General features: G+C 53.9%; 2 protein-coding genes across 4 annotated transcripts in view; one reads left to right on the forward strand and one right to left on the reverse strand.

Annotated features, from left to right (window-relative positions):
• Evl (Enah/Vasp-like) overlaps positions 1-4,983 on the forward strand; it is a 96,087-nt gene extending 91,104 nt beyond the window's left edge. For 2 of the 3 annotated variants that reach the window (XM_005343538.3, XM_026781040.1), the window contains exons 10-14: positions 1,212-1,278; positions 1,366-1,428; positions 2,721-2,787; positions 3,013-3,070; positions 4,498-4,983. In XM_005343538.3, coding sequence (XP_005343595.1) covers positions 1,212-1,278; positions 1,366-1,428; positions 2,721-2,787; positions 3,013-3,070; positions 4,498-4,535 — 293 coding nt within the window. In that variant the 3' untranslated portion in view covers positions 4,536-4,983. The remainder of the gene's footprint in view (positions 1-1,211; positions 1,279-1,365; positions 1,429-2,720; positions 2,788-3,012; positions 3,071-4,497) is intronic. The other variant, XM_005343540.3, reaches the window with a different exon arrangement.
• A 1,671-nt stretch (positions 4,984-6,654) lies between these two features.
• The window catches only part of Degs2 (delta 4-desaturase, sphingolipid 2), a 14,477-nt gene continuing 6,014 nt past the window's right edge, over positions 6,655-15,117 (reverse strand). Inside the window, exons 2-3 of the mRNA XM_005343541.2 lie at positions 8,425-9,167; positions 6,655-7,103 (exon numbers count right to left, since the gene is read on the reverse strand). Coding sequence (XP_005343598.1) covers positions 6,957-7,103; positions 8,425-9,167 — 890 coding nt within the window. The 3' untranslated portion in view covers positions 6,655-6,956. The remainder of the gene's footprint in view (positions 7,104-8,424; positions 9,168-15,117) is intronic.

Below are 15,117 nucleotides of genomic sequence, written 5' to 3' on the forward strand. Positions count from 1 at the left end.
TCACTGCAGTGACCGCTCTATCAGAGACACAGCCTCCCTCTACCCGCTCACTGCAGTGACCCCGCTCTATCAGAGACACAGCCTCCCTCTACCTGGTACCACCATCAGCTGTGGCCGAGGGAACGTGAGTAGGAGAGTGTCATGAGGCTTAGCTGTGGTCCTTCAGGCTTCCACTCACAGCACACTCAGTGTCGGCCTTACACTAAGCTCACACACATGGTGAGGAGAAGCAGAGGAGTCTGTTTGTCCCACCTGACAGGTAGATGTTCTTCCGAATTTAGGTCTGTATCATGGCTGATGTCTACCATCCTTCTGGGACTTCCTGAGCTCCCTGTGTTGCAGATTCTTTGGTCAGTGTTACTGTCCTTATTTTCCTACTGTGTAGATGGCAGTAGGAGGGGTTTCCCACGTTTAGCAGTTTTTGGCTCCCTGTGGTAAAGTTCTGCTTGAGGTCACACACCCTGTCCCAGGTATTGTTCCTATAAGCCCAGTGACCTGCCAGGTGGCTCTGAGGTAACCTGCCTCAGACCTGAGTTGGTCTGCAGACAAGGCTCAGGTTAGGGCAGGACAGCCTCACTGCCCCTTTGCTCAATCTCTGGGCAGTGTGTTCTGCTCAATGTAGTATATTTCCTGTGAATTGGGGCATGAGTTGTAATCTAGTACAGCAAAGGTTGGGCATTCCCAGTCCAAAAACCCAAAATGCTCCAAATTCTGAAGCTTTTCCAGCAAGCTTCAGGTAAACTCTGAATCTGCACATGTCTGGTCCCAGTGTCTTAGATGAGACACCCTCAGCCTGTTGCACTAGACTCAGAAAAGGGAAAGTGGTTTCCAGGCTGAGGAAGGGAGCAGGCAAGACTCACTGTGAGCTGAAGTGCAGTCAGATCGCAGGGAGCCTGGCCAGAGGAGCATGGAGGGGGACAAGACAGATGAGAGCGTTGGGAGGATCCCGTCCTTCCTGTAGCTGGAGTTTCTGTTTCCCTATCAGCTGGGCCAAGCTCCATGGAGAAGACTCAAGTTTGAAGGGAACAGGAACCCTGGAGTAGGGCTACCTGCAGTTCCAGGGGTACCCTGGCTAAAAGTGGGCCTGAGATCAGGAGCCAGCCTTCCCAGGGTCGCTCTCCATCACCACCTGGGCAGGTTTCTAAAGGGATGTTTAGGAGAGGGATCACTAAGCCCTCTCAACTCTGACCCTTCATGAACTGAATTGGCAGAGGCTGGTCGAAAACCCTGGGAACGGAGCAATTCGGTGGAGAAACCTGTGTCCTCATTGCTGTCCAGGTGAGCTGTTCTGGGAAGGGCCAAGAGACGATCTCATGGGTGGACTCTGGTGCTGGTTCACATGTCTGTTTCATTCCATTGCCCTAGAACCCCGTCTGTGGCTAAGAGCCCCGAAGCTAAGAGTCCCCTTCAGTCGCAGCCTCACTCTAGGTACCGACAACCCCTCCTGCCCATGTGTTACCTGGGCTTGGGGGCCTCTCTTCCCCCTTGCCCATGACTAACACCTCTCAGCCCTGTCTCGTGTCTTGGTATTAACAACTTGCTCTGGGAAGGGTGGTCCCCTCTTTCATACCTGGGGAGAGGAAAAGCTAGAGACCCTTACAGTGGTGTAGGCTGGCTCCGTCCTCTCCTGAGAAGGGAAGGCCAAAAACCTGGAGAGGTATAACTTCCAGACAGAAAGGGAAGCAAAGCAAAGAGCCACCAATCCCTGCCACCCAGGACAACTGTGGGGACTGCTGCACCCCAACCCAGCACCCTGCCCCTTCAGATCATTCTTGATCCCCTTCCTTTGCATTCAGCAAATGTAGCCAGTCTCCTCACAAATCAACTGACCTTGTTTCCCCAACCAAATGCCTGTGTGACTGCAGGGTAGACTCTTGAGAGCTGTGCAGTGTGACCGCAGTGTAGACTCTTGAGAGCTATCCTGATCCCCAAAAACCTGTATTTGAAGGCCCCTAAGCCCACACCAGGAAATATCCTCACGGCCACCCCAAATGGAAGCAAGTGTGTCTTGTCACAAAGCAGGTGATACCAGAAGCCCTGCTTGCAGAGTGAGACAAGGTCATGAGGAGAGCAGAACTCCAGCATAGCCCTGACAGGCATGCTCGTGGTCAGCCAGGCTGTGCCCAGAGAGAACTTTGGCTCCTAAAGAGGCTCCGGAGAAGACTGAGGGCAGGGGTAGAGGTTTAGAGAAAGCCTGGCCAAGCCTCCTTGAGAGAGAGTCTGCTGCGTAGATATTTGGGAGGTGGCCTAGGATGTTTCTGAGAGGAGAAAGCAGTAGAGCACCCTTCCACCTAGAGAGTCTAGCATGAAGGAGGTGATACCCCAGCATGGAGCTGACTGACTCCACTGCTACCAACCAGAGTTCAGCTGGAACACAAGCTCCACATGGAGGAAGACGTTATCAGTACTTTCTCTCTGGGAGACAGGAAGCACTAACACAGTCTGCCTCAGTTGCCTCCTCTGCCTAAGGCCTTTGAAGACAGAAGACTGCTCCTGTGTGGCCCCATGTCCTGACTCAGACTGGGAAATGTGGTTAAGGGACCAAGGAGACCATTAAGGGGCAGGACATTCACATCCTTTCCCAACAGCCCTGCAGTAGAAGGGCCGGGGAGCAGGTGGCACTTGGACCCTGAGCAGAGGCCGCTAATGTCTCAGGCTTCCCAGCATGGGTCCCTACAGACCCCGACACCCACCTCCCACACCTGCCATTCTTCCTCCAGGGTGAAGCCTGCCGGGAGTGTAAATGATGTGGGCCTGGATGCCTTAGATTTGGACCGGATGAAACAGGTGAGAGTGAGTACAGTCAGCAGCCAGTGGGTCCCCTGCTTGACTGCCACAAAGGCAAGAAGCTGGCCAGTGGAAGAAAAGGGAGTCCCTGGGCACCCTGGAATTCCTCCATTATGGTCTGAGGGGTGTTGAGAGCAGGGCTTGCCCAGGGCCTGGCTGAGGGAGAGGCCCCTGCATCCCCTAGAGCCAGCGTCTGTCCCTTCACTCTGAGATTCTGCCCAGCAGGAAATCCTGGAGGAGGTGGTTCGAGAGCTCCACAAGGTAAAAGAGGAGATCATTGATGGTGAGTGGGGGCCGCTCCAGCCAGGGATGCGCTCATTGTCCTCCCAGCATCCTACACTCACCCCCATGTGTAGCTGTGGAAACTGAAGTGGATTGCTGTAATGCACGCCTCCCTGGGGTGGGGCTTCTGTGTCTGCTATTCCTCCCAGAAGGTCACCCTGTGGAGGGAAGGAGGGGCCTGTCCTTTCCTGTCCAGTCTAGAATGCCCAAACTCCTTCACAGCCTGCATGACTCTGCCTAGGGAGCCCCTGGCTGCAGAAGTAGGACTGTGATGTCCCCACCAGGGCCTGTACGGAGCTGGCCCAGGCCGGAACAAAGCAGCAAAGCACAGCCTGCATCCATTCCCCCATCTGTTTCCCTATCACCGGTGCCCAGCAGTGACCTGAGCTAGAGAGACCTATGAAGTCAGAGGGACAGCTAATAGCAGGCTCCTGAGGGAAGATATGTACAGAGGCACTGCTGAGACCTGGCCGCCATTAGCTATAATAGCTACACTCCTTGGCCACAGAGACCACAGTTCTGTCCCGTTCCACCAGAGGACAGGTATGGGAGAATGTTCATGAATTCAGGGAAGGAGACATCAAAGCTGTGGAGCAGTTCACAGCCTTACTACTGCCCCACAGTTCCAGTCTTGGGGGCTCCCTTTCTGGCACTTGGGGAAATAGCTGAAACCCCAAGCATAGTCCAGTTGTTTTCAAGAGAGCTGCCTGGGAAGAGGCAGACCGTGGTGAGAGCCTAGCACAGTCACTGCCTGCCATCGTCATGTACCCATGTACCCATGCTCAGAACCCTCAGGAAAGCAAGTGAGCATCCTGGCAAAGATCCTATTACTTAATGGTTGGTTACCCCTCTCTGGCTGTTGACTATGGACAGGTCTGTCCACTGAGAAAGCGCCAGACGCCTGTGAAGGAACAGGGAAAGTGTGGGGAGCTAAGAGAAGGGAGTCCAGATCTGGGGAAGAAACGGGATGAGGCAGGCAGAAGAAGGAAGAGAGATTTGGGAAGGCTTAATGGGTCTCAAACAGACAGAACAGAGTCAGCTCTGGAGGACAAAGGCCAGGCCGTGGCACCAGCACAATCCATGGCTCTGTGGCCAGACACTCTTGCTATACCGCCTGCACTAGGCAGACTGGAACCAGCTTCCATCCTGTGTGGGGAGGGACTCAAGGGCCTCTGAGCAATGAGTCTGCCAGACTCTAGGAATACCTGGGTCCCCCACACACACAGCAGCCTGAGGAAGCAAGGCATAGTCTTTGTCTTTTTCAAGTCCATATCATTAGGGGTTGAAGCCCATAAGGTCTGGGTTGTTTGCCCAAAGATCTGTCAAAGCTGCCATGCTGGTGGGCATCTAGCCCATGTGTGGTCTCCGGCAGCCTGAGCAGGGTGCTTCTGTGCTACACTGAGCCTCCCTCTCCTGTCCTGCCCTTAGCTATCAGGCAGGAGCTAAGTGGGATCAGCACCACGTAAGATGGCGCCAGCCTTGGAGGATCGCGAGGAGCCGTGCTGGCCCCAGCACACAGCGAGCCTGCAGAAGTGTGGATGTACTTAAGTCTCAACCTGTGATACAATATTAAAATGAGGAAACAAACTTCAACTCCTGGATTTTTAGCGTATCTGACACAGAACACCGGGTCTATTCTTTTTTGTATTTTATATTTGCTTATTTAAGTGTACAATTCTTTGGTTTATAGAGAGAACACCCCAAAATCACCTGCTTTATTAGATGGCTTCCAAGTTTTCTCCTAGGTGACACTGTTAGCTCCAGAGCTAGCAGTGAGCAGCTGGGTAGCGTGGCCTTTCCACGCCACAGAGCTGTCAGAATGCAGCTCAGCCCCAGCAGCTATGGTGTTTCCAGTCTGTCCACGCAGTGCGTGTTGTTATGTCCACTCGATAATAAACCGTTCACTGTCCACACTCAGGCTCTGGCTTGCTCTCTCTTGCGCCGGCTCTTGGCTGCCCTGGGGCGGGGGTGCCTCTTTACAGGGAGTGCCCAGGCCAGAGCATGCAGGACTAAAGAGATCAAGAGGGACCTCAGAGAGGAGCTGGGCTCTGTCAGAATGTTCCTGGGACCCAAGAGCATGGCCAGGCCACCAGGTACCTCCTACGTGTGGAGCTGAGCTCAGGCCCTGCCTGTGGGGAGCCACACAGCCCTAGGATCACAGGGTAGCACACTCCCTGAACTCGAGGATTCCATGTGCAATCTGCCTATCGAGTGCTGGAAGTGGGCCTGGGGCTCAGGGAGGTGAGAGGAAGCTTTGCCCCCAAAGACTCTGTGCTCCCCGTGGCATTACTGGGAACAATCCATAGCAACCTAGGGAAATCCCAGCACTTAATCTTCGCTGTGGCTATACTGACCCATACGGCCAGTAGACAGCAATGAGAGCCTTGTGACCATCCCCATGTGAGCTCCCATGGCAACCAGGACTGTAGAGCAGAGTGCCTACTGGAGTGCTCAGTGCTGAGGGCTGGGTAGGAGGGGTCGAGGTGAGATCCTTGGCACATTGCATCTCATTGGGTTCCAATGATCCTAAAAGCCAGGAATGATTTGGGGGCCTATGAGGAGATAAGAAACTGAACAACCTTGTAGGCCTGGCCACAGCAGCACACTCCACATCCTTGAGAGGTGCTCTCAGCCCTCCCTACTCCCGCCGCTCCCAAATGTCCTCAGCACGGCCTAATCACGACACCTTCAGACGTTCCCTTAGCCTCAGACCAGCCTCTGACATTAGGCGAGGTCTAGGCTCAGTCAGGGCAGTGAGTGGTGGCTGGCCTCCCTGGGATTTCCCTCAACCCCTAGAGTAACTGTAGCTGCCCTGGCTCAAAGTCCTCATGTCTCAGAAGGTTAACTGTCACACTCTTCAGAGATACCTGTTCCTAGAACCGCAGGGCCACTCCTAGGCATGGGGCATGGGCTATAGCACGTCCTCTTCCCTCCCCCCCCCCCCCTCTGTGGTGCTGTCCTTGGCCAAGCCTAGCTCAAACCCCAGGTTGTAGTGGGAGCTATAAGGCTGGGCCCACTCTTATCCCTCTCTGCCAAGTGATCCTCTCTCAACACACTGCTGATAGCTGCTCTGGACACCAGGACCCACCATGGTCCAGCCCCTTAGGACCAGGCCACTAACCAAGGCCACCTCTCTATTCACAGCTATGCCATCACATCAGTATTTATGCCCCACCCCCAACTGTCACACACACAGAAACTGCCCAGCTAGCCATCTGACTTGGGAACCCTGTCCAGGGCTGTGGACCCCGTGCTGCCTGCCCGACCCGACCCGACCCTGTCCAGGGCTCTGGACCCCATGCTACCTGCCCGACCCGAACCTTGCCCAGGACTGTGGACCCTGTGCTGCCTGCCCAGCCCTATCCAAGCTCGGGATGGTTCAACAGGTCAGAGGGCCTAAAGGGGAACTGTTCCATGGCTTGGAGGGACCTTCTGAAGCCCATACCTTGAAGCTTTTCCACAGTGGCAGAGGCCTCAGGGACACACCCTTCCAGAGCCTGAGGGAATGAGAGACGGGCATGGAGCTGGCCTTCACCCACTTGGATTCAGGCAACATACTCTGGGCGCCCAGGTTCAGGCCAAGACTCCATCCTGCCCAAAAGAAGGACAACACATTGACTATAAAGACAAATACTAGGTTTAATCTACTGCATAAGAACAGAGAAGGCAAATCCATGGGACCACAGGCACAGAGTATCAGTCAGAGGGAAGGCCAGAGAGATTAGGTAAGCCTGGTTGCCCCAGCCACAGCTGCATCCCGTTGCTGGGCCAGAAGCAGCCTAGACTGCAGGAGCTGATGTAGCTAGACCAGTTCTGTGGTCCTGGCCCACAGAAGTGGGGGTAAGAGGCACTGGGCTGCACCCCTCAGGACTGCTGGCCGGCAGGGTTCATAGGCGGTCCTCTGCCAGCTTATACGTGCGCTTAACCCTGGCATAGGGTCCCAAAAAGTCCTCAAATACAAAGTCCCAGAGCACCTTCACCCAGGAGTGGTGCTGCGGCAGGTGGTCGTAGTATTCTGGAGCAATCTTCCGCACCTGTGGAAAGGGGTGGGGGAGGTCAAGGCTGCACCTTGGCTGGTACTCTACCACACATGCAATGAGAGCACACATGCTCACATGCACATGCACACCAGCTGCAGGTGAAGGAGGCCCCAGCAGGGAGGGCACCACAGCCCGAGTGCCCCACCTCAACACCCACCAACTTTCTGATCCCAAAGATCCCATTATGGCCCTGCAGAGTTCTGAGGTCTGTACCCTGAGGTCTTGAATAACACCTTCATTCCTTACCCCAGCATCCTATGCTCTGGCAGGCTCTGGGCTTCAGCTTTTGCTGCTGCCTCACCCAACACACGTCTCCACCCCGTCTTTACCCTGACCTGATATGCCATGTCTGCCTCCTCCCCCTGGGAGTGTTCCAGCCACAGTACCCGTAGACAAGCCACCACGGTGCTGTGGAAATTGCTCTGCCACCTCTGAGGTGGGCCCACCAGGCAGCCTTCTCTGCATCCCGCAGCAGGTGCGCTGTGAAAACTGCTCCTGTCAGAGGCAGCTTCCGGAGAGACACAAGCATGACTTCTGAGATGAGCTATCCCTTTTAACCTCTGCCTCCTCAAATGTCCATTTGAGTGTGACAGTCATGGCAGATGCGGCTTCATAGGCTGCACAAGCACAGCACTGGGACCATCCAAAGTCACCCAGCCCACTGTGTGTGCACAACAGACACACACACACACACACACACACACACACCTGGGCACCCAAGAAGAACATACACAAACATATTCAGGAATTTCCCGAGAACCCTCCACTGCTGCTCCTTGCCACACCTGTCTAACAGCCACTGGCATTCAAGGCTCCCTGTTCCTCTCAACCTTCACCCCCTACACCTCAGCCTCCTCTTCCTGTAGCTGTAACCGGTCTCCATTGGTTATAAGGACAAAACCACAGCTGTGCTGCCTGGCCATCTCCAAGCTGGAGAAGTACGCCCAAACTGTCAACAAGACCAACAGGAAATGAGCAGCCACAGACAGGAGACAAAGCGGAGTGCTTCACGTGGTGTCCACTGATACAGAAAAGGAAGCTGAAACGGGGCAAGTATGTGAGCAGGACACACCATCAGCAGGTCCCATGAGCAGTGCTCCAGCAGCTGTGCACTAGCCTACGCTGCTAGCCTGCACCTGCCTTGAGAAACTCTGTCTTATCTGGATCTGCCTCTTCCATCTCCAGCCCAGCACCCCAGAAATGAATGACCATCCCCTTACCAACAACACACAGAGAAGTCAATCTGGGAATGGCAGAGCCCTCCCCCTTACTCCTCACTCCCCCTGTGCCTGCTCAGCCCAGGCTGAGCACTTACCAGTGGCAGGTAGCAGCCGGGAATGCTGGGAAAGTCATGGTGCTCCATGTGGTAGCCCGCATTGAAGGTGATCCAGTTGAGGGGCCCGTAGTAGGAGTAAGTCTCATGGCCCTTCATGAACAAATAATGCTCAGCCACAAAGTGGCCAGAGATAGGGTGTAGACCCAGGCCCAGGAAGGTTCCACCTAGAAGGTAGATGACGGGTTTGATCCCCCAGAGGGCAAAAATGGTCAGGTTAACAGCCAGCTGCACCAGAGTATTGAGTATCTCCATACGAGTCACCGCCTTGGGGTTCACATAGAGTGGCCGCAGTGAGTAGAAGAAGGGTTGTAGGGCCAGCCAGAGCAGCTTGCGGGCTGGCGTACAGAAGAACCAGCCTTCAAAGTTCGTGGGAATGTCCACGTCCAGCCCGTCACCGGCCAGGTAACGATGGTGGTCCACATGGTACTTTTTGAAGGATGTGGCATAAGGTACGCCAATGGGTAGATTAGCGAAGATGGCGAACCAGCGGTTGCGGGAGGCAAAGTTCGTGCCAAAGGCAGTGTTGTGTGAGATGTCATGGATGGCCAGGGTCAGGGAGTGGTTGATGCAGCCACCGAAGGCATAAGCCCAGAAGAGCAGCCATCGCCAGGAGAGCCCCTTCACCAGCCAGCAGGCCAGAAACTGCACCAGCACCAGGCCCAGCACTGTCCACTTGATGTGGGGGTCTGGCCGCATCAGGGCCTTGATGGCTGGGTACTTGGCTACAGGGAAGACAAGAGTGATGAGTGACTTGACATTCACTGAACCCTCATCCTCTTCCTGTCATCTCCCATCTCAGCCCCTAGCAGTGCCTGAAAGCATTCAAGATTCCACCCCATACCCTCAAGGGTCTTAGAGAGGCATGCCATCCCTATACTTCGTGTCTTGGGAGAGTTGCAGCCTGGACTGTGGGGTACTAAGAATCTCCTACCTCTGACCACCTTTGGGAGGAGGCTGGCAGACTTCTTAGGGTTCAGGAATTTGTCACCAGCCTAAATAAAGTGCAGGTGTCACAACAGGTCACAGAAACCAAAGTAGCATCAGAGCCACAAGCCTTCTGGCTCCCAGTGTTCGAGTAAACACATGTCTGTGTCATGTATGACTTGGTACTTGGGCATGGTCAAAGAGGGATGATGTGGACTGGGCATTCCCAAATTTGTCAGGCACTCAGAGTGGCGAGGCACAGCTTGGGAGGCAGTCCCTAAAATAAACAAGCACCATAGAGAAGCTAACAAAATGTCACCTGTCTCTTCGGGGCAGCAAGCGTCCATCTTTGCATAGTTTGTGCTGTTTTGTGTTTTGTTTTCTAGCAAAGGGGCAAATGGTACATGTGGAAGTTACCCAGGTCAGGAAGGGCCAGGAGGGAAGGGCAGGCAGAGTGGTGACATGTTTAGGTGCTGGCACCTAGAGACTAAGGGTGGGGCAAGATCAGAAGGAGACAGCAGGATCTGGTCAAACATCAAGCGCTGCATCCAGGAACAGAGGGTCATCAAAAGCTCAGGGTGACAGATACCCCCAGGTCTGCTCTGTCCCTTGGCTTCCTGGACAAGGGCAGACATTCCAGAGATGGGGCCAGCACTGTCCTACAGATGGGGAAACTTCGCCAGCCAGGCAGGATCTTATTCTAGGGCACCTCAGTTAAATAGCATCAGTCCTCAGCATCAGCACCACTCTGAGCAGACAGTGGCCTCAGCTTGCCTTGTCTAGGGCTGGCCTGTAGGATCATAGCAGGGGCTGCAGCCTTGACTGGGATGGGCAAGGCCATGTCAACAGCAGTGATGCTATATAATGCCTCCAGCTTTCACACCCAAAGGGGCAGGGTCGGAGGAGAAGTTCAGTTGCCTTGGGTTCATTCCCAGCACTTCATGAGCAAAGTGTGCCAACATACACAGCTATAATCCTAGCACATGGGGTTGGAGGCAGGAGGATCAGAGTTACACACACCTATAATCCTAACACATGGGGTTGGAGGCAGGAGGATCAGAGTTCAAGATATCTCTCAGCTATATGAGTTTGAGGTAGCCTGGACTGCATGAGACCATGTATAAATAAACAAATAGGCAAATTGTATATATGTTTTACCACAAGAAAAGAATGTTCGGTTGGACAGTGTTGACTCAGGCCTTTTATCTCAGAACTCAGGAGGCAGAAGCAGGAAGATCTCTGAGTTTGGTCTACAGAGCATGTTTTAGGACAGCCAGGGAAACAGAGAAACCCTGTTTTAAACCCCCCCCCCCAAAAAAAAAGAAAAGAAAAGAAAGGGAGAGAGAACTTTAGGCTGGGAGACACACAGAATCACACCTCTGGTCCCAGGCACACAGGGGCTGAGGAAGAAGGGTGGCTGGAACTCAGGAGCTCCCATCTCATCTCCTGTCAGACCACCTGACAAAGCAAAGGCTGAAGTCCGTCCCACTCTTTACGAATTCCAGCTCCCAAATACCTCACCTGAGCAATGTGGCGTGGCCCTGAGATAAGGCCTTGCTAGCTCCCTGAGGGATTTCAGGGGCAAGCTAAGGCAGACTGACAGAGGCCACTTGTCAAGGTTCATGGTGGCATGTGGTGTGATGTCGTGGGCATATCCCATCAGGGCATTAAATGTTTCCATTTCAGCCCTGCCCACAGTTACGGGGGAGGCCATTTAGCACCAGTGGTAAGCAGAACAATACAGCCCCCCCCCCAAATGCCCACATGCTAACACCACAACCTATGACCACCTCAGGGGAAAGGTCAAGAAGAGACGCACATATGATTAAAGCCATGTCAAGGCTCCCCAGATAATGCAAGAGCCAAGCTGGGAGCCAAGGGCTAAATGAGGCACGAGGAGAGGCCGCCTGTCTTGGAACACAGGAGGCCCGGTGAGGAAGGTGGGGGACTCCAGAAGCCAGGAAAGACCATGGAACCTGCTCCCCCGTGGAACTTCAGAAGGAATACAACTCTGATGTGAATTTCTGCCCAGTGAAAACTAGGCCAGAATGCTAATGTCCAGAGCAAAGGATACTATGAAGTGGCATACACCCAACACTGGTGACTCCATTCAGGGCCTCCTCCTCCCAGCCTTGGGACAGAGGCCAGCCAAGTGTGGCCTGGCTCTGAGGGCCCTGCTCCTCACCAGTCCTGGCAAGATGGCTCCTCCCTCTGGACTCAGCAGGGGTGTGGCTCTGGGCACACAGGACAGACAGATGTGTGAGCCATACTCTGTCCTTCCCCTGGGGGGACTGATATCCCTGCTGCTACCTGGGGAGTTGGAAGGTAGGGGGACAGATGCAGAGCCAGGGTCCGAAGGACACCACCGGGGAGGGCCTCAGTGCTGCAGGAAAACGGAGAGGAACCCAGGACCATGCGGAAGGCAGCATGTCTTGATGACAGAATAGGGACATCTGCAGGATGACACCAGGAAAATCACATGCAAAGTGTCTTCATCTGTGCATGCCACCAGCTTCCCAGTCCCCCGTGAATGGCTTCTGTGTACCTGCCTCACCCCCGCAGCCTCCCTAGGCAGCAGCCAGCCTCCCTCTCTCCTGCTCAGCAACCTTCTAGCTCCAGCTAAGGACGTCCAAAAGGCAGCTGCCCTTGCTTCCCCTTGGAAGGAAGCCAAGCATCAGTGCAAGAGGGTGGGTCCAGCCACACCTGCGTCAGGTGAGCCCCAACCAGGTGAACTCCAAGGCAGTGGGGCCCAGGCCCAAGCTCAGATATAGACTAGCACATACAGGGCACACCTGAGCACACAGCCTAGCAGAGGCTAGCCCATGCAGGACACACCTGAGCACACAGCCTAGCAGAGGCTAGCCCATGCAGGACACACCTGAGCATACAGCCTAGCAAAGGCTAGCCCATGCAGGACACACCTGAGAGCACACAGCCTAGCAGAGGGGGCTGTGGGCCTGCTCTGGCTGGTTCTGTGTGTCAACTTGAAACAAGCTAGAGTCATCTGAAGAAGGAGCCTCAGTTGAAGAAATGGCTCCCTGAGATCCAGGTGTAAGGCATTTTCTCATTCCATCATCAATGGGGAAAAGCCCAGCCCATGGTGGGTGGTGCCATTCCTGGGTTGTTGGTCCTGGCTTCTATAAGAAAATGGACTGAGCAAGGCAGGGGAAGCAAGCCAGTCAAGAGCACCTCTCCATGGCCTCTGCATCAGCTCCTGCCTCCAGAATCCTGCCCTGAATTCTTCGGTGATGAACAGCAATGCTGAAGTTTAGACCCAATAAATAAACCCTTTCCTCCCCAACTTGCCTTTTGGTCACAATGTTTCATTGCATCAGTAGAAACCTAACTAAGACAAATTGGTACCAGAAGTGGGGTATTGCTGCGACAGTCCTGACCATGTTTGTGGGGAGGATTGTAGAAAGACTTTGGAATTCGGGTCTAGAAGAGCCATTGAGAGTGAAGAGCTCTGTGGGGTGCTCTGTGGAACTTGGAAGATGAGAACATTGAGAGCAGCACAGAAGATGGAGGCCTGGCTTGAGAAGTCAGAGGGAAGTTTAAAGACTCTGTCAGGGCCATTTGCTATTCTGAATTAAAATTCTGTGGCTCTGGTTAGCTGGGGCTGAAGAATTAGCTCTGATCAACAAGATACCAAAACTGCTGGAGCAAAACTTTGCTTTTCTGGGTATACGTGATGCTCGTCGGCTGGAACTAGGAAATTCGCAGTGATGAAGAAGAGACCAGCATCACTGAGGTGAAATCTTCTGGGATTTGTTTCCTGAGATCAGTGAGGTTGTGTTCCACAGGTGGCCAGTGTTGTACCTTGTGCTGGCCACCACACTTGGTCATGTGTAAGACCCACCCAGGTGACAATGGCTTTGAAGACATGAAGGGGTCATGGAGAACAGCTGGGCTCGGCACTGTGAGAGGCCAGAAGAGGCCGTTGGTGAAGATGCAGCCTCAGTGGCAATTGAAGGCCCAGGACGGAAGGGGCCATGCAGAGAAGCTGAGGCTTGGCACCTTGGAGAGAGCCTGTGGAAGGCTATTGGTGAAAGTACATCCCGGTTGCAGCCTAAGACCCCAGCGTTTTGGAGATGCCAGCACTGACCACCAAGAGCAGCAGCAGCAGTGGAGTGGGACCAGTGGGAGCCTGGACACCGAGCTGTGTGTGCTGTGGAGGGCAGAGCTGGAGAAGTGACCCAAGCCATCTGTTGGAGTCCAGAAGATAGTGAGTGGGTCCCAGATCATTGGTTGGTCCCTCTTGAAGATGGTACTTACTTTTGATTTTTAAGGGGGCCCACAGATGAAAGACTTGAGCTTTTCAAAGAAACTTAACTGAATTTTTTTTTTTTTTTTTGGTTTTTCGAGACAGGGTTTCTCTGTGGTTTTGGAGCCTGTCCTGGAACTAGCTCTTGTAGACCAGGCTGGTCTCGAACTCACAGAGATCCGCCTGCCTCTGCCTCCCAAGTGCTGGGATTAAAGGCGTGAGCCACCATCGCCCGGCCTTGACTGAAATTTTAAAGGCTAAATTTGTAAAGACTGTGGGACTTCCAAAATTATTTATGATTTTAGCATGAGATCTTGGGGATGAGTAAGAAAGGAAGAGATGTGGCTTACTAGTAGGCATGTCTGTGTGTCAGGTCAAGAAGGGGTCCGTTGTCCTGGCTGGATTTGCATGTCAACTTGATACAAGCTAGAATCCCCAGAGAAAGGAGTCTCAGTTGAGGAATGTGACCACGAGATCCAGGTGTAAGGCATTTTTCTCCCTTAATGATCAATGGGGGGTGGGGGCATCCCATGGTGGGTGCTGCTTTCCCTGGGCTGGTGGTCCTGGGTTCTATAAGAAATCAGGCCGAGCAAGTCAGGGGAAGCAAGCCAGTAAACAGCTCCCCTCCATGGCCTCTTCATCAGCTCCTACCTCCAGGATCCTGCCCTGTGTGAGTTCCTGTCCTGACTCCCTTCAGTGATGAACAGTGACGTGGAAGTGTAAGCCTAATAAACCCTGTCCTCCCTAACCTGCTCTTTGGTCATGGTGTTTCATCGCAATAATGGAAACCCTAAGGCAGGCATGCTTGCTCAATGACCCCTTCCCTCTGCCCAGGCCCTCTGCAAGAAACTCAGTGCCCCTACCCCCAGCGCCAACAGCTCCCAATGAATAACTCAGCTGCACCCTGGAGTCCTAGCTAGCCCTCCTCTGCCTCAGTTCCCTCCCATAGAGGAGAAACATAACACATGGAAGGACAGTGTGTCCCCTCCCCACCCCATCCTGAACTCCCTACGCTGCCCCTTGACAGACCCTGAGCGGTCCACATTGCTGCTGAGCCCCTCCGTCCAATGGGCATGCCACTTAAGTCCTCTCTTGGTGGACATGGGCAGTATCCAGTCTCTAGCCCACTGAGCCTCTAGCCTGGATGCCCTATGCATATCTCAAGAGTTCTCAACTCTGCCACATGCCTAGAGCCCAGCCCTGGCAGCTAGCTAGAACTCCACAGTCAAGCATCCTCAGACTCAAGCCAGTGCCTCCCTCTCTTGGGCTGCCTTCTCCACCCCACTTCTGGTGTGCCTTCCATGACAGTCTACTAAACTAGAGGCACGTGGAGGTGGCATCTGCCCTAGGGGCACATGGCCACTGGGTCTAAGGAGGCCTGACCTAAATGCCCCAGATTTGCCACTACATGTGCTAGTCACTTGTTCTTAAGGACCCAGAGTCTATGGTAACAACCCCATCCACAAGACACACTCCTTGTCATC

The sequence above is a fragment of the Microtus ochrogaster genome, chromosome 1, assembly GCF_000317375.1.
Source record: "Microtus ochrogaster isolate Prairie Vole_2 chromosome 1, MicOch1.0, whole genome shotgun sequence".
Taxonomy (NCBI): Eukaryota; Metazoa; Chordata; class Mammalia; order Rodentia; family Cricetidae; genus Microtus; species Microtus ochrogaster.